The 18,830-nt window shown below is 56.8% G+C and overlaps 1 protein-coding gene across 5 annotated transcripts in view; it reads left to right on the plus strand.

The window, feature by feature from the left end:
* Positions 1 to 18,830, plus strand: part of CFAP99 (cilia and flagella associated protein 99) — a 39,856-nt gene that overhangs the window by 9,617 nt on the left and 11,409 nt on the right. For all 5 annotated transcript variants that reach the window (XM_074320330.1, XM_074320311.1, XM_074320314.1 and 2 more), the window contains exons 2-8: positions 237 to 364; positions 9,779 to 9,923; positions 10,954 to 11,048; positions 14,243 to 14,355; positions 15,197 to 15,374; positions 18,121 to 18,201; positions 18,354 to 18,419. In XM_074320330.1, coding sequence (XP_074176431.1) covers positions 254 to 364; positions 9,779 to 9,923; positions 10,954 to 11,048; positions 14,243 to 14,355; positions 15,197 to 15,374; positions 18,121 to 18,201; positions 18,354 to 18,419 — 789 coding nt within the window. In that variant the 5' untranslated portion in view covers positions 237 to 253. The remainder of the gene's footprint in view (positions 1 to 236; positions 365 to 9,778; positions 9,924 to 10,953; positions 11,049 to 14,242; positions 14,356 to 15,196; positions 15,375 to 18,120; positions 18,202 to 18,353; positions 18,420 to 18,830) is intronic.

Consider the following 18,830-nt stretch of genomic DNA (forward strand, 5'->3'; position numbering starts at 1 on the left):
CCTGGCCCCTCCCCATGCTGAGCCCAGCTGTACACGGTTGTAGGGCTTGGGGACTGTGGGGGCAGCTGAGGCCTGCAGGGACCCTCCAGGAAGTAAGCCCGGGGAGCTACCCCTGCTGGGGTCACCACTCCCATCCAACACCCCTCACCAGTGAGGGCCCTGCAACCATTTCTGCCACCCAGTGAGTTGACAGCCCAGGGACCTGGAGGGTGTGACCTGTCCCGGTTTGCTTTTAGGGTCTCTCTCTTGGAAGATGGCCGACTACGGAGAGTGCATTGAAACTGTGATTGAGCAGCTGGACAGATTTAAACCTCAGAAGGACAGTCCCGAGCAGTTTCTGGAGGCTGCGTCCACCTGCCTGCAGGTAGGGTCAGAGTGGTGCCTCGGGGCCCCTGGGAGGCTGCTCAGCGAGGCCTGACAAGTAGCTATTCACTTCCCCGGAAAGGACATCAAGTTCCTGCCTGACCGCTGCTTTCCCTCTTGGCGGGTCCTAGCTCTCCAAATGCTGCCCGTCCTACATTTCTAAGTTACAATGGTGGCTGACACTGTTTCCACAGGCGCCCTCCCCTCTTTGCCCTGGGAGGTGTTCCTGGCGCCCAGAATATGCACCAGACTGCTCTGTGATGAGAAACATTGGCAGTGAGGCTCTTCATCTTCCCACCCACACCTGGAAGAAATGAAGGCGCCACCCTCGGGCTGGCCCTGCAGCCACTTGGTGCTTGGCCCCAGCCCCAGGTGGTCTCTGTCTTTCTCTCCCCATTTCAAGTCCACACAGAGATCGATGGCTGGAGTCCCTGCCCTGGGCCTCTCAGGTCTGTCCTTGCTCTAGCACAGCAGCCTCGGGGTCTTCCTGTCACCTGGGGCTCTGACCCCAGTCCATCTGTCTCTCCATGGGGCAGGGGCCTGCGTTGCAGGGGTCCCGCCTCAGGCCCTGGGGGCGTGGGCCCTGTTGGATGGGGCACACAGAGAAGGCCCAGTCCACCTAGGGCAACACTCCGGGATTGCCACAGGGCCTTTCCCCCCAGTCACCATCACCAGCTGGAAGGGAGGCCCCCACCCGCCAGAAGGGAGGTTGCTGTGGCAAATGCATTCATGACGGTGTTTGCCTTAACTGCCAACTGCAGCCGGGCTGTTGCTTTAACGGGGCCTACGAGTGCTTGTGGCCCCTGGGGCGGCCCCCCAGCCTCCTCCCTGCTCAGGTGTGGCTTCTGCTGTGCCCCCTCAGGGTAGGACGGGGGCTTTTCCTCCTACATCAGCAGCCTTGTGGTGCGTGTGGGGACAGAGCCAGGAGTGCAGTTTCCAGGCTCTCGGCCTCACGTGGAAAGGTGTCGACTCGGGTAGTAGATGGCCGTCAGCTGTGGCTAGTTGGCCGTCAGCTGTAACCAGTGACCCATTGGCCATTAATATAACTACCGTGGCTATGCTAGCAGAAAATGGGGGCTAGCAAGAAGATGGGGGCTGGCAAGAGCAGATTGTAGTTAGCACAGAGGAGTGTGGTGGATTGTGGATTCTGTGGCTCTTGCCTCCTGTGTCTGCAACCCAGCCACCAGTGAGACTATAGTTATTAAATGACTCCCCTACTTATGGCTCTGTGGGTGTTCCTTTTTGGCCTCACATATCCTGCGTTCTTATGTAGGGAGCGGGAGCTGAGACCCCGCAGGCCGCCCCGCGTGACAGTGCGGCAGCCAGAAAGCCTTGGGGGGAACAGGGCGACAGGGCAGGCGGTCACTGTCCTGCAGGAGGAGCCAGGGCCCTGGGAGGTGGACTATATAGGGCTGAAAGGGTTCCAGGAACCTGAGAGACAAAGCTTGAAACCCTGACCCAATTCGGACTGGGGGTGCATTCCTCCCCACCCTTCTGCACCCCCCTCTCGAACTCTTTCCCTGAGACCTGAAACATTTAGGGGAAATGATGAAAACAGCGAAGGGCCAGACTCATCCACAATCCTTCTCTGCCCCAGCTGAAAGGCCCCCAGCACCCTCATGCAGCTCAGTGCACCCCTATTCCTGCTGCCTGCCTGCCTGTAGCCCAGCCCCCTGGCTGCTCCAGGTGTGACCCTAGCAGCTCCCTCTGGCTTGCTGCCCTCAGTCCTCTCTGGGTTTTCCCCATCAGCCACTGTCTTTTAAAAAATTTCCTCTGGGGCCAGCCCAGTGGTTCAGGCGGTTGGAGCTCCGTGCTCCTAACTCTGAAGGCTGCCGGTTCGATTCCCACATGGGCCAGTGGGCTCTCAACCACAAGGTTGCCAGTTGGATTTCTTGACTCCCTCAAGGGACGGTGGGCAGTGTCCCCTGCAACCAAGATTGAACATGGCACCTCGAGCTGAGCTGCCACTGAGCTCCCAGATGGCTCAGTTGGTTGGAGCGCGTCCTCTCAACCACAAAGTTTGGCAGTTCGATTCCTCGACTCCCGCAAGGGGTGGTGGGCAGCGCCCCCTGCAACTAAAATTGAACACAGCACCTTGAGCTGAGCTGCCGCTGAGCTCCCAGATGGCTCAGTTGGTTGGAGCGCGTCCTCTCAACCACAAAGTTTGGCAGTTCGATTCCTCGACTCCCGCAAGGGGTGGTGGGCAGCGCCCCCTGCAACTAGCAATGGCAACTGGACCTGGAGCTGAGCTGCGCCCTCCACAACTAAGATTGAAAGAACAACAACTTGACTTGGAAAAAAGTCCTGGAAGTACACACTGTTCCCCAATAAAGTCCTGTTCCCCTTCCCCAACAAAAATCTTTAAAAAGAAAATTTCCTCTGGACCCCAAGACCCTGCAGCTCCACCATCTAACCTGATGTTTCCAAAGGGACCTCAGGGCGTCTTGCTCTGTCCTTTGCTCCCCCCACCGCTCAGGCTAACCTAGTAATGTGTTTATTTCTCAGTAATCACCGTGACAGAAAGTTAGGTTTGTTACAACAAATCATGTGAGGGATTTTCCCCCACAGCCAATGGATCATTAATGGTGAATGAATCCCAGTTGTTACCTGATGAACCTGGTGTGATGACAGTCATGTGCGTTTCTGGAGTGAGGGAGCCCATCACCCCAACTCTGTCAAACCAGCAGCACCCCGACTCTTCCCAGAGGCACCCTGGAGGCTCTGAGGTGGGCGCTGTGCTCACTGCAGGTGACAGGCACCTTCTTGTCAGCTTCTTGTCAGATGCACTGGTCCCTTCAGATCCTTTCAAAAGCACCTGGTAAGTCCAGGTAGGACGGTGCAGGGGGCACTGACAGGTTCAGACGTCACAATTTATCTCCAGCTGTCAGAATCAGCATGGTTTTGTTAGGCCAGGCTCAAGACTGCCAGTGGTACACAAAGCAATGGGCAATCTGGGGAAGGGCAGGGTTGTGGGGTTCCGTTGTACCAACAAAAAGATACGTTGAAGTACTCCCAGTTACCTGCGAATGTGACTTTATTTGGAAATGCCATCTTTGCAGATGTAATTACAAATCTCGAGATGAGGTCATCCTTGATTTAGGATGAACCCCAAATCTAATGCCTAGTGTCTTTATAAGAAGAGGGAGGTTTGGACACACACCCACAGAGAGGAGAACGCCATCGATCACACAGAGATGCAGCAAGAAGGCAGTGTGACCACAGAGGCAGGGACTGAATGACATATCCCCCAGGCGTGGTATGACTCTCCCTCTGACCCTCCAACAAGGAACCGACCCCCGACACCTCAGTTTTGGACTTCTGGCCTCCAGAACTGTGAGCAAATTCTGTTGTTGTCAGCTGTCAAGTTTGTGGTAATTTATTATAGCAGCCCGGGAAAGTCCTACAGCCTGGGGTAAATGGGGAGGCCAGGTTGGGACACCCAGAGGGGCTGCTGAAATGCTGGGTCCTAGGTACAGAGGAGGGCAGGTGAGGTGGCACAGCGAGCGGTCCACGGGGTCCAAGGAGGTGTGGATTTGGTGACTTGAGCTTCTGCAGACTTAAGTCCAGGGACCACCCGCCCAACACACATGCGCAGGCACACACGGAGCAGCCTCCGGCCCTCTGAGGGACTTCCCTTGGGGTGGTCCTCATGGCATTTCACAGAGACCAAACGACAATGAGGCGTGGCCAAGTTGCAGAAGGCCTGTTTTCACTTTTTTGTCAATGGTTTCAGGAAAAACTTGGGCTCAAGAAACATTTTTTTTAACTTTTATTTATTTTAAGTGTGTTTTTTTAGGACCCATCAGCTCCAAGTCAAGTAGTTGTTTCGATCTAGTTGTGGAGGGTGCAGCTCACAGGCCCATGTGGGGATCAAACCGACGACCCTGGTGTTACGAGTATCACGCTCTAACCCACTGAGCTAACCAGCCACCCCAGGAAATTTTTTTTTAATACCTGATGTATTGAGATCAGAGATCCAAAATCCAAAGGTTTGCACAGTATCCAGTGGGGCACTCCCCACACCCAGCCTTCCCAGGAGGCAGAGACCAGTGCCCCGAGGTCCTTCCAGAGGCGATCCAGGCCTGTCTTGCATAGATACGAGATCTGACAAAGATAATTGTACCTTACATAACATACATAAAAATGACACATACTGTGTATATATAAATCATATACAGTATACATTCTTTATAAGTCTTACAAGATGGTGGCAATTGTAACCCAGTCCTGCACAGGGGCTCGGGGGCTCGTCCCACGTTCTGATCCCAGGCCCTGAGCACCCTGCTGCCTGCTGTGCCACCCCTGTCCGTGGGCTCGTACTTGTCTCAGTCTTTGGCTGTGACAAACCACCGGGCACTGATGAGTCCGCATGTCCCTCTGCACCTGGGCAGGTGCACCCAGGGACCCAGGGTCCCAGCAAACAGATTTTCAGTGACAAAGTACTGGCCCTCGTGATTTCAGTAAATACTGCCAGTTGACCCTTCATGGAGATCTACACATTGACACTCTCCCCAGAAGATATGGAGTCTTGTTCCCCTAAAGCCTCCTTATGTAGTGTGCTAACAATCATTTTTATCTTTGCCGACTAAATAGGTGGGAGAAGGCTCTTGGTGTAGTTGTAACCAGCATTTCTCTTGTGTTGTTTTCATGAGTCTTGAAATGATATGTATTTCTTCATCTGAACTATCTGCTTGGACCTACCTGTACCTGCTAGGAAACTGGGTTTGGCTATAACAAAATCCAGAAAAGCAGTGGTTTAAAGACATGAGGGGTCTTTGCTCACATAAGAAGCGGCAGGCAGACAAGCAGTGCAAGGGGTTCAGCAGCTCCGTGCTGCCCTCAGGGACTCATTCTCCCTCCTCTCTGCGTAGCCATCCTTCGAACGTACCTTGTAGTCACAGAATGGCTGCCCTCCCTCCAGCCTCGCACCCATATCCCAGGTGAGAAGAGGAGAAAGGCAGACAGCATGAGGCAGGTGCCAACTGAATCTGCCTAAATTTCAAGGAGATTTTTTGGAGGCCACACCTAGCAATTGGCCATTCAGTCTCCCTGACTGAAGCCATGTGGCACATGGTTCCACCAGCAGCAAAGGAAAACCTTTTATCTGGGCACATCACCATCCCTGAGGAGATGGCGGTCTTCCATTGTGCAGGAAGAAAGGGAGAGGGCCTGTGTGGGCATCCAGCAGCCTCGGTTTCCTTTGCTGGCTTTTCTGATTGGCCTTCGCGTCACTGATTGGCAGGAGCCCCCTCAGGTATTGGTGACATGCACTACAAGTCCTGTTTGCGGTTAAATCAGCATCCAGGCCCTCTCCCTGCCTTTGATCTTGGTCTAGCTCTGTCCTAACCCTGTGCTTCCAGCAGACAAACTCAGTCTGGGAACTCTGAGTGACTCCTGTAGAAGGCAGCTAGTGATTGTGAAAAGTCGGCAGCGGGCCTCAGGTTCCCCCTTCCCAGAATTGCTCATAAGGCTGTTATCAGAGTGCTTGCTGCTCCCCCGGGGAGGAGGGGTTGTCTGGGGTCCCCATACTGGGAATCCTGAACTTGGCCAAGGCCCAAGATTGTTTCCTAAACTCAGAGGCTTGTTGGGCAGCTGCCGCCCCCTGGCCTCAGGGCCCGGGGCCAGCCCAGAGTTCGGGGCCTTCTCAGCATGATCTAGGCCTCACCCTGCCTGCTCTGGGAGAGAGCCTGCCCAGCCCAGCCCCAGCAACCCTCTGCTGGCCCAGCCAGAGGACCTGGTCTAGGGCTCAGCACCCTGTGACCTGTGTCCCTGGGGCCTCAGTCTCGTCTCCGTAACAGGCGGTGCTGATCTTCCCCGGTGGTGAGACCTGGCCATGGGCCCAGCCTGGGTGTCATTTCCTGCTTGGCTCTGCGTCTACAGGACCCCTTGGCTCAGTGCAGCCCTGCCCAACCTTGCCTGGGGGCTGATGGTATCAGGGCCTGTGGGCTCAAGGATCTGACCTTATTAAAAATACATACACTTCCCAAACGCAGACGTAATTAATGAGAAGTGGAGTCGCTGTTGTCTGAGCCCCGCAGGCAGAGGCAGCTGTCGGCAGACATCCTGCAAAGTCATACAGCCTCAGCTCAGGCAGAGCTGACTCAGGGCACCCTCCGTGCCAGCCCTGCTGACACGCTACTTTCTGACCTGCCTGCCCCCGGCCCTGGCTTCCTTTGACAAAACGCAGTCATTTGAAAGGGGGCACTGAGTCCTGGCTGGGGCTGGTGCCCTCCAGTGTGGATGCAGCACAGGGGTCCGGGGAACCTGAGAGGGAAACTGAGGCACGAGCCTGGTTGCTGAGACCAGAGCTGACCCAGAGCAGGAGCCCCCGCCCCCATCCCAACCTCCCATGCAGGCAGGGTGTTCCGTTCCCTGTCTAGTGAGCACCCCGCTGACATTCTAGCAGGAAGGGGCCATAAACCAGCAGTGTGTGCTGCCAGGTGAGGGGGCTGGGCAATGTCTGACCATGAGGGGTGGTCAGAAGCATCTCAGGTCAGGTAGCATCTGAGAAAAGACCCAATGGGAGTAGGGGAGCAGGAGTGCTGGGAAGAGCACTGCAGGCAGGAGGAACAACCAACACGGAGGCCCTGAGGCATCCCACATATTGGAGACACAGAGGGAGGCCTGTGCGACTGGAGTGGGAACTTGGAGCTGGCCAGCTTACACAGGACCTCACTGGCCATCATAAGAACTCTTCTGGAAGGTTCTGAGGAAAAATGGACATAATCTGACTTCCATTTTAAAAGAAGCAGGTGGCGACTGGGTTGGAAATAGACTGGAGAGGGGGCAAGAGGAGAAGCCAGGTTGCAGCTGGGGCGCCCTCCCAGATGGATGATGGGCCACAGCAGTGAGAGCGAGGCAGGTGGCAGCAGGAACTCCTCGGGTTTGGTCTGAGCAGCGGGAGCAGGCTGTGGTTCCTGAGCTGGGCAGGCCTGGAGGGGCAGGACTGGGCAGAGCCTCAGACGTCCAAGTGGGGCAGGAGCGGACAGAGGGCCAGCGGGCTCACACTGGGCTCAGCATGTTTTCAGCCTTGAGGAGGAGGGGCAGATAACGAGGAAGTGAGGTGGGAGGGTTGGGCCCGGAGCCCCTCCCACCCTGGAGACATCGGCGCTTGGAGGAGGGCCCTGCCTGGAGCCCTCGGTGGGGGCCGTGGGCAGGAGACCTGACCACCTGACCAGCAGAGCCAGAAGCCAGTCCCGCACCTGATGGACACAGAGTTTTCATTCCAGAGCTGGGGGAAGGGCTGCAGAACCGAGTCGGGGAGTGGCCTGGCTCTCTTGTGTGCCCCCCAACCGTGCTCCACGAGTCCCAGGTCAGGACAGCAGGGAGCTCCTGCCACAGACGGGCCACCATCCAGGGTGGCACCTCCCACCTCTGCCCAGCGAGCGAGAGAGGCTTTGTGTGTCTTCCCCTCCCATTCTCCTGCAAGTGTGTCAGCAGAAACCGGAGGCAGAGCGGCTGGAGGCTCTGGAAGGAGTGACAGTGATGCCACCTGCCAAGACAGAACCTGGAGAGTCCCACTCGCACTCCGCGGCCCCCAAGGCCCTGTGGCTTGTCCGGGGTCCCTCGGGTGATCCCACTGCTTCATGGTTTTCCTTTTCTTTTTTTTAATTGGGGAACATTGGGGGACTGTATGTTTCTCCAGGGCCCATCAGCTCCAAGTCGTTGTCCTTCAGTCTAGTTGTGGAGGGTGCAGCTCAGCTCCAAGTCCAATCCCTGTTTTCAACCTTTGGTTGCAGGGGGCGCAGCCCACCCTCCCATGCGGGAATTGAACCAGCAACCTTGTTGTTCAGAGCTCGCACTCTAACCAACTGAGCCATCCAGCCGCCCCTCCACCGTTCTCTCAGCATAAAAACATCTCAAAGGAAAAGATTTGACCTCAAAAAAAGTAAAACTTCTATATGCCAAAAAATGTTTTACACAAAGTTAAAAGGCAAATTCTAAACTCACAACAAATAACTATCACATTTATGACCCTGTTAGTTGCCTTAATATATAAAGAACTCATAAAAATTACTAAGAAAAAGATTGTCCCAATAAAGAAGTTAGCCAAGAATATAAATTGGTAATTCACAGTAAAGAAATACACATAAATGTCCAGTAGACATAAAAATTTCACTAGTAATAAAAGAAATCCAAAATAAAACAACGGGATACCAAAATTTATCTAATTGATTGGCAAAAAAAATAATAATAATGTCACTGCTGGTGAAAGTTTATTTTGATGTATTTTACATCTGTTGGGGTCACAGTCTCCATTTTCGTTTTATACTGTGTTAACTACATTGTAAGTTTGGTAAGTTTTCAAGGAACGCCATTTTCATGGCTGTGTCATACTCACCGGACATGGTGAGCTGTATGTACCCAGCCGTTCCCGGCTGTAGATGGTGAAGTTGTCCCCACTTCCACCGCTGCACATACCAGCACCTTGATCTTCCTGTACACAGGTATTTTCTGCATTTTGGATGGTTTCCTTGGGTTCCAGGAAGTGTAACGACTGGATTAAAGGGCATGGAAAATAGAATGTTCTGGAAACATATTTCCAAACTGTTTACTGGAAAGCGTCAATGGCACCCGCCCCCACCAGTCTTTCTCATCACTGTGCTGGCAACAGTCAATGTTCTTTTTTCTTATTTTTCAAAAACTTAAATACTTTTTTGAATAGGTGCCGCATGACACACATAAATCACAACCCCAAACTGTTCCAAAGGGTAAGTGGGGAAAAGTCAGTCTCCGCAATAGCAGCCCCTCTCCCCAGGAGAGAATGTACCTGTTCTTGTGACCTGGTCACCTCACAGGGACTTTTGTTTCTTGTCATTCCTTTTTTCGGTTATTTTTTAATCATTCATTGGACCATCTTTGTAGGAGTTTCCCCTTTTATGTTGTTGTGTTACCGTCCTAACCATTTCTAAGTGTCTAGTTCAGTACATTCGCTCTGTTGTGAAGATCCCCACCATCCATCTCCAGGACTCTTCCGTCTTCCCAGACTGGAACTCTGTCCCCACTAAACAACTCCCCACTGCCAGCGTCCCCAGCCCCTGGCCGCCTCCATTCTGCTTTCTGTCCTGGGAAGTTGACTCCTCTGGGGGCCTCGTGTGAGTGGCAGTACTGGTCCTGCTGTGTCGTTCTTTTTAATGCCTCGTTGTTTTCCATGTTGATTTCTGTCTTTGCCCCCTCCCTGCTGTCACTACCCGGGAGAACCTGTGGGACCGATTCCTGGGGGCGCCCGCGGTCCACTGTCCTGACTGCCCTGGGAGGCTGCACTAACAGCTCTTCCCCAGCGCATTGGGGCACCGACCCCCACTCTCGCTCCTTGTTTTCAGACCTCCAGGGGCCCCGATACCCACATCTGGAGTCCACTGCCCTCTCCCCCGGCCCTGGCCAGTGGCCCCCTCCCGGCCTGTTTCTCTTCCAGACTCTGAGCCCCCAGAAGCAGGCGTTCATTTTGGAAGTTCTGTCGGGATGCCTCGAGTACCGGAAGTTGCTGACCATCGTGGTGGACGCCTTCTACGTGCGGGACGGCCGGCTCTGCCTATGGTCTGACTACAACCTCTTCCAGGGTGGGTGCCCATCCCAGCCAGACGAGTCAGGGCCCCAGGGCCCCGAGGCCAGGCCACCCCTCTGGCTCTGCCGGGTGCTGCTTCCCCATGCCCAGGGCTCTCACAGCCCTCACCTCACTCGGTCCTCTTGGTTGCCTGCCAGTGAGTAGACCAGGGTCCTCTTTGCAGACATGGAAACAGGCTCCAGGCACAGGGAGCCAGGCTCCTGGGGACAGAACTCAGGCCCTGCTGCCCATGTCCAGAGCCTGCAGACCCCAAAGGAGGCACGGCCTGGCTGAGAAAGAACCCCAGAAGGCCAGCCTGGGTGAAACGAGGAGCCTTTATCATCGCTGCGGTCCTGACCCCCACCCCTGAGGACTATGGGCAGAGCCAGTCTTATGGCCGCTGTCCAGACTGTCCTGAAGGGGCTGAAACAGGAGCTGTCTCTACCCGGGCCTCCTGCAGGCTGTCTGCTTTCACGGGCTGTGATGACCGTTGTGGGCAGGGATGTCCCTGTCCAGGAGGAGACGGTGTAGGGACTGCAGGTGCTCAGAGGCCCAGCTGGGTGGCCTGATGCCACTCCACTCAGGTTGCACGACGCTCAGCAGTGTGTCAGGGTCCTACACACCTTACTGGCAGCAACGGAACGAACAGTCCCTGCCTCGGAGGACCTCGCCTGGGACAGGGAAGTCGGAGTACTAGGCCCTGGACAGAGCCCTCCTCCATCCCTCAGAATTAACACACGGAAAGCCACCGTGATTCCACCCTCACCAGGAGCCTTTGCAATTTCTGAGGACTTAGCAAATGACATCTTATATTTGAAGGGCTTCGTGAAGCTACAGAATGTCTGAGACCATGTCATTTGTACTGTGTGTCCTGGTTACCGCTGCCATGTGGGTGCCACACGGACCTTTGGCCAGGGGTTTCGTGTCCTGACCCTGCCTCTGGCTGACTCCCCAAGATGAAATGCTGGGGGTCTGGGGGAGGGGACCCCAGTGTCCCCGTTGTGGGGCGGGCCCATCCCTCACTCACACCCACTCTGTCTCCTCAGTGATCTGCTACCTGGCCACTTTCCAGCTGGAGGAACTCGGCTTTCAGCTCTTCTGCAACATCGTCAAGTCCCAGCCAGCAGACAAGATGCACAAGGTAATGCCCCCGCCCCCGCCAGCACTCTCCTCCCCACACCCCAAGCTCTTCTCAGACCCAAGGGCAAAGGTCTGTCCCATCTAACCTCTCACCTTCCCGGCTCATCTAACAGAGAAACTCTGTTGGGTTTGTTCTGTGTTTAGAACAAACCTGCTTCCTCTCATCCCTGCCCTGCCACATGTTCTTCTGTCTCCAGGGAATACGAGTGCCACATGTTCTTCTGTCTCCAGGGAATACGAGTCCCACCGTCACTGTCCCAGGGAGTGGTAGCTGCTGAGTGTCAGCCACTGGTCAAGGCAGGGAGTCCTTCCCTGGTCATAGTCTGGGCCTCTGGGACCTTCTTGGGCCCCTTCTGACTCATGACCAAAGTCCAGGCCCAGGACAGGCTCTCCTTCCTCCCAGGGACCATGTGAGTGGGTCCTGAGCGGGCCCTGAGGACTGGCACCTTCAAGGAGCCCATCTACTGCCCTGCCCGGGGCCTGTTTACTTGTGAAGCTTGGATACCCAGGCCTCGGGGCAAGCAGAACCTTGAAGCCTGAGCCCGAGGCCCACTGCTCCTTGCCATGGAGCACCTGCAGTGGGCCAGGCTTCCTATGGTCACAGCGACCTGGTGAGGTCGCTCCTACATGGTGCCCATCCCACAGTGGAGGAAACTGAGGCACAGAGAGGTTCAGTAACTTGCCCAATGTCCCACAGCAAAGTGAGTACCAGGGCCAGTTCTCAGGCCAGGCTTTTAAAAGCTGGATTGCTCCTCCTTACTCTTGAGGCTTGGGGGACAGTCATCAGACCAGCACAGCTACTTCCTAGACAAGAGGGAAAGATCTCAGGCCCTAGGAGCATTTCGGGCGTCTCTGGAAGGAAGCACCAGGCTCTGCAGGGGCAGTTCGGGGAGGAGGGGAGGGGCAGAAGCCTCCCTCTCCCCGCCTGGGGACTGGGGCCCTGGGGCGGCGACCCCCACCACAACCAAAGCCCCCAGAGATTTAGGACTGGCAACTCACACAGCCGCTTGGCCACCTAACATGTGGAAGTGAGGAGGCAGTGACTCCAGGCAGTGTTTCATTTTTACGACATGCTTTCCTGCCTACATATATATGAGCATTTCCTGATGGATGGATATTTTGCACAGTTACCTTCAGCAAGGGCTTCCTTCTTTATGCAAAAGAAACACAACTGACCGTAGTTTCTGAGGTGTTTGGAGGTCGCCAGGCTTCCCGGGCTCAGAGGCATGCACTAGCCTGGTGCTTAGCTGTCAGTCTCAGAAGTCCTAATAACTGCTGAGCAAGGGTCCCCTGTGTCAGCTAGCACTGGGTCCCACAGTGATAAGCTGGCAGAGCTGGAGGGGGCAGCCCGGGACCCCACAGGGCTGCCGGGACAGAGGCGGCCTGCTGGCTACAATGCCCCCAAAGCAGGAGCCTGTGCGTTTACCTCTCTGGACAGTTTCTGGAGGAAACTCATGGACACGGCCCCCACAGACTGTCTTCCCTCCTTGGCCCACGCCCCATGCCCACTCAGCAATGGAGTCCAACCTCAGGGCTCCAGAGAAGAGGTCAGCCTGGGCATCGGAGATGGAGCAAGCTGTCGGGGGCATAATGGCCACCTGAGGCCTCTCCAGGGAAGCCCACCCCCCGCACACCCAGACTATAGCTGGGGTGCTGTGCCCAAGCTGGTTTTCAGGCAGCCTTGGCCGTGGTCTCCACGGGAGACGGTGCATGTGTGGCCGTGGGCAAGGGGCTGAGCAGGCCTCTGTGGGGCAGGAAAGGAGGGGAGAGGCCCCTAGGATAGGGGGCAAGGGTGGGCAAGGGCCAGGCTGCCAAGTGGGGCACCCGGAGGCTGCTACGTGAAGAAGGGCATGGTTGCCCGAGGGGAGTGAGGACGTAGCCACCAGGGTGCTGGCCACTCTGGGGGAGTGACAGTGGTGACCAGAGGCCCTGCCCGTGCCCACGCCACCCTCTCACTCAGCACTGAGTTCACAGCAGCTGCAGAGGCCATTGGGCGTGGTGGGCGAGAGCCCCTGCTCAGCCCATGGGGCCGGCATGTAGTCACATCGACCTGAGAGGTATGGGAGTCAGGCTTCTGCAGCCCCCGTGGGGCAGTGGGCCCAGGTCCACAGAGGGGGCTCACACCAGACCCTGTCCCTTGTGCTGCCTCGGCCACCCCCGATAAATGATCTGTTCCAAGGGACCCAGACGGAGGCACCACATGTTCTGTGTCCCCACAAAGCCATCCTGGGAGACTTATGTGCTGAAGCCCCATGCATGGTGGTTTGTGGCAGCCCCTGGCCGCCCCCTCACCCCGCTGGCTTTCAGGGAGCCTGGATTGAGTGGTCTGCAGTGGTCCCTTAGCTGGATGAGGCCCTCCAAGCTAGTGTGTTATGTCAGCTTGGTGGACACCCCCCACAGAGCTGCCCACCCGAGGGGCCCCTAGACACGGCTGCTCTTCAGACAAGGGCTGAGGGCCTGAGCTTCGTCCCAGCTGCGCAGAGGGCCACTTCGTGGGGTCACAAGCAGCCCTCCGGGAAGCGCACCTCCAGCCTCCCGAGGTGGCAGGCCTCAGGGGAACTGAGACTGGTCTTCTGGAACCAAATCTGTTAGACCTGAGGGCCAGGAGCTGGGAAGCAAGCTTCAGCAACCCATGGCTGCTGGAGAGCCCGGCTGTCCTGGGCCATCCTGGGGACACACAGAGTCTGCCCAGCAGAAGCAGCCTAAGTCCCACTGCGAGGGACTGGGCAGACAGGCCACGTCCTTTGGCCCTCCCACTGGCACTGTGCTGGGCAAGGGGGGCAGATTACAGAAAATGGAACTGCTCTACTCTTGGAATTCCAGAGCCTGTGGGGTGGGGGAGGCAGGCAACTATCCTTCTGTCCCCACCAAGAACTCTGTGGAAGAGGGGTGTGGGCTTCCTGGTCCTGGGGAGCTGGCTGGAGCACGGCATCCCCACCAGCGAGGGCCCAGATACCGTGAGCAGAAGCCCATGCTGTGGGGGGCAGCTCCCCCAGAACAGGTGCCCCAGCCCAGCACGACGGGTGCCGAGGGAGCGTCCGAGGGCCCCCTGCCCTGGCCTGGGCGCCAGTCTCCTCTCCTGGTACATCAGCCACGCCTGCCCCTCAGCCTCGACTCTCCCTGTGAGGGGCCACTGGGGCTTCACCAGGCCTGGGAGTCTGGCCCGAAACCCCACAGCTCCCGCCGGCCCCTCAGTTCCTCAGGTTCTTCTTCAACCCCTTAAACCTGTGCTCGTGGATCAAGGACGAGTGGAGCCTCGTCTATGAGACGGCACACGTGCAGGAGAACTGGACCGATCCCCTGATGAGGTGGGCCAGGCCGGGGGCCCTGCACCCACTCCCAAGGGCCTCCGTGGGGCCCCTGCCTGCTCCCGGGGGGCCCACCTCTGGGTAGCTGCTCAGCTGGTTCTGGGGTGCCCCACTGCCCACCGCACCACCACCCCCATATTCAGCTTCCCCTGGCGGCTCTGGGACCAGCCCCTTCACGGCCCTGTCCTTTCCCAGTCCCTGTTGGCCCTCAGACATGCCCTTCCTCCCCCTGGGGGCCGTGGTCCTCAAGCGGGGGCAGGAGCTATTACAAACCATGCTGTCTGTCCCCAGGTCCCCAGGCTGGTGATGAAGGGCTGTGCCTGCCAGGGTGTGGGGCATGAAAGGGGGCCGTTCCCAAACTCCAGCTCCAGGGCACCCGCCCCGCCCCCGCAGCCCCCTCCCACTGTCACCGACGGCAGCTCCAGGAGGGTCCTGTTGAATCGCCTTCCCACTCCTGGCTCCTTCCCCTGTGCCATCTGCTCGGGCCCAGATTAGCTCCACGTCCCAGCTGCTGCCTGTCCTCAGAGCCCCCCTGGATCCCTACAGTGGGGATCAGCCTTGCTGCCGTCCTCCCAGCCCCCACTCACCCAGGAGAACAATGCTACGGGGCCTCAGTTTCCTTATCTGTGTAGGGGGACGCCGGTGTGTGTCACTCCGCGGTGTGGTTGGCACAGCACCTGCACAGCAGTCGGCACTCAGTGAAGAGCGGCTGTGGTGCCATTGTCACCCCCACCCTAAGGTGGACCAAGCTCTTGGGGGTCCTTTGGATCCCAAGGGCCATGTCCTTGTCAACTTGCTTAGGAAGTGACCCTCAGCAGCTTCTCCCACCTTTGCTTTCAAGATGGCAACCGGAAGTCCAGGAGCTGATCGACCAGCTGGAGAGGGTGTTGACCAATCAGCTCCCTCTTTCAAAGACCAAGGCCAAGGTCACAGAGCCCAAGCAATTTAACCTGACTGTCCCCAGGCCCCGTGCCATTCCAGTGCCCGAGCCAGTCCCTGTCGTGGCCAAACCAAGACCAGTGAGTGCCAGTGTTTATAGTGGGCAAAGCTGTGCAGACGGGGAGAGTGGACCGGGGGGTGGGGTAGGGGGGCAATGGAAGGCTGGCCTCTTCCCAGGGCCGAGGGGGCACTGGAACAGACCAGGAGCATTCGATGACCCTGCCTCACAGAGAGGGAAGCCAGTGGGTCCCTGCTCATGCTGGGGTTGGGTCAGCAGGGATGGAGCATCGCTGTTTGGCCATGGGACTCAGATCTGTCTGCACTTAGTGCTAGCAGCCCACTTTTCACCCTGTTGCAACGTGCCACTCCCTCCACTGCCCAGGTAGACCACAGTGTACTCTCGGGGATGAAGCAGAAACGCTCCTTTCCCTTTCAGTGGACACAGTCAGTTTGGTGAGGCCCAGGTGTGCTGTTCTTTGGGCCACGGGCAGGCCGTAACATCTATCTGTGTGACTCCAGTCCCATGGCCTGTTCTCACCTTCGAGCCACTGCACGTCTACTCATCTGCTCCTCTGCCTAGGTCTCTCCCTGCCTTGCTGACTCCACCTGTTAGTCAAAGTGCTTCGTATTGTACATAACAAGAAAAAGCAGCTCATTCTGGCTTAGACAACAGAGAACTGGCTGACTCTCGTGCTGCAATAGGATTGGCTTCAGGCATAGTGTGATCAGGGTTCCAGCTCTGTTCCTTCTCTGTGACCATCTCTACCTGAGTCCCCTCTGTGAGTCAACTTTATCTTTGGGCTAACTTCTCTCATTGTATCAAAACATCTAGGCCTCATACCCACATCCATACTGTCCAGGGCATGACAGGACATCCAGGGCCAAGGATTCTGGGAAAATATGATTAGACCAGCTTAGGTTGCCAGAACTGGGTGTGACATTCTGACTGGTCGTGGGCTCTAATTCAAAATACCTATGGTAGACTCAACTTCCCAGAAACCATCTGGCTCCCCAGCAGAACCAATAACTGTACGGAGAAGAGGGGTGGTGCTGGGAGGTCCCCGGTCCCAGCCTCGTCCCACCAGCGGTCAGGTCTCATTACAGTCTCTTCCCCGAGAGGCTTTCCATGAACCCTCCCCCACATCAGGTTCCTCACTTAATTTCCTTCTCATTGACCCCCAGCTCCTTTTCTTTGAAGCATCAATTAGATTTCATAGTTGTTCCGTAATTTGTGGGTCTGCTCATTATCTGCCTCCGTTACCAGACCTCTTATTTGTTCCATATTCCCAATGCCTGGCACAGTCCTGGCTCAAATTGGACCCTTGGTAAATATGTGTTGGATGGATAGATGGATGGATGGATGGATGATGAATAGATGGGCAGGTGGATAGACACATGATCAGGGGTCTTGTTGCTAAGCAACCCCACAGTTTCCCTATCTGTAGGATCCTCAGCGTTTCTGACCCCAGCTCCTCAAGGCTTTGTGTTTATCTCTAGTTGTCTGACCAGCTGCGTTTCTCTTCTTGTCTGCCTGTCTGCCAGGCCCCTTGCCATGCCTACCTTGCTTCTTAGCTGTGTGCTTCTCAACACGAGATGTTGGTGAATAGTCACCTCCCCAGGGTCTACAGGTGGCTGTGCTGGAACCACAGGCTGGTTCCTTCCATCCCAGCTCCATGCCCTCTTCCCCTCCTGGGCTTGGGACCCACTCCAATTCACTCATTCAACAAATACCTGTTTGTGGATTGCCTAGTATGTGCCATGCTTTCATGGAATATGCACTCCAGGGGAGAACTCAGAGAAAAACCAGGGCAAGTGAAATGTATGGTGTGTTAGCTAGTGACAAGAGCTGAGGAGAGAAAATGATTCAGGGAAAAGGGATAAGAAGCCTTGGAGGAGTTGCAGTTCTGGATAGCATGGCCAGGAAAGACCTCCCGAGAAGTGCCATGGGGAAAAGAACTGGAAGAAGTGAGCCAGTGAGCCATGGGTTTGTCTGGAGGAAGAGCATTCCAGACACAGCAAGGCATATGCAAAGGTCCTGGGGCAGTACCTCCCTCCCTCAAGTGCTCAAGGGGCTGGAGTGGAAGGAGGCGCTGGGAGAGGTACTGAGGGAACAGAGAGACAGGACACACCGAGGTGGGCTCACAGGGTCCGTCTGGCTGCAGTGGCAGAAGAGGGTGGTGAGAGGTGGTTTGGGGAGATGCCCTGAAACAGGTGGGCAGCTTTTGAGATGGATGTGGCTGCTGAGAAGGACCCTGAGGTCTTGGCCTGGACCAGGAATAGATGGTAGTCAGGGTCAGCAAGGCTGAGGGACGGGAGGGTTTGGGGAGACAAGGGTCTCAGGTTTGGACGTGATGAGTCTCCCCTGCCTGCTCACCATGCAGGGGAGAGGGCCCAGAGTTAGGAGTCTGGAGTACAGGGCTTCCCAGGCTGGATCTGCCCTGCCCTGTCCCGGACACTGGTCGCACCAGTCGCCGAAGGCCTGTGAATAGTGTCTGGCTGCCCGCCCTCCACTGTCAGTGCTGCAGCCCCCCCCCCTTCATTGGCATCTCACTTTTCTGAGCCCCCAGCCCCTCCAGGCGTCCTGCCCAGTCAGCAGTCTGCTGCCTGTCCCTCCAGCGTCCGGGGCCTGGGTCCAGAGTTTGGCCCCCTTCCTTACTGCAGTTGGCTTGTCCTTCCATCCCCTGGATGACTGCCAACACCTTGTGAGTCCCCATCGTAGCTCAGCAGGTGCTGTTCACCCACCTGGGCCAGCTGCCAGCCCCACTCTTCTATACACCCTCCAAATGCAGCCGCCCACCATGGGCCCTTCCTCCTGCCGCCCTCCAGGTCCCCAGGACTGCCTACCAGTCACCCAAGGAGAAGCAGGTGCTGGAGGTGACCAAGAGGTGTAACCGCCGGAAGGCGGAGGTGAGTGAGCCATCCAGGACCTGGCTTCCTAGAGACCCTGGTGGGATGGGAGGCAAGTGGAGCAGCAGGAGGGGGCTGCTCTGCGCCTTCGTCCCCAGGGCCCACGGACAGGCTGGTGACTGGCCAGGCTGAGCCTCTTGCTGCTCCCGCAGGAGCTGCTGCTGAGGGCAAACCTGGGGGAGATGCGGTGTGCGATGCCCAGGGAGGCCCCCGCACAGGTAAGGCCCCTCTCCATGCCCACCAGTCCTGATGGTGGCATTTTCGTACGTTTAGAAAACCAGCGACACAGTGAGCCACTTACATAGCCTTTCCGTGTCAGGCCCTGGAGGCCAGGCTCCCAATGCCGCTGGATAATGCCCTTGGACCAGGCTGAGGGCAGCCGGGTGGACAGTGTAGATGTGGGTCCCTAACCCCCACCAGGAAGCCTGTCTGTTGGGGTCTCGGGTGTTTCCTGATTTTCATACTGAGCATTTATTGTTTCTATACGAAGAAAGCCCAAGGTATGTTTGTCAATAAGGAAAACGTAATGGGAACAGGACGAGAAGGCTTGTGGTCTATGGATGCTGGATGGGTGCTGGCCTCATACCGGCCTCCCCACCCTCGGCTCGCCTGGAAGACAGCTGGATGGG

This window comes from Rhinolophus sinicus, linkage group LG02 (assembly GCF_036562045.2).
Source record: "Rhinolophus sinicus isolate RSC01 linkage group LG02, ASM3656204v1, whole genome shotgun sequence".
Lineage (NCBI taxonomy): Eukaryota > Metazoa > Chordata > Mammalia > Chiroptera > Rhinolophidae > Rhinolophus > Rhinolophus sinicus.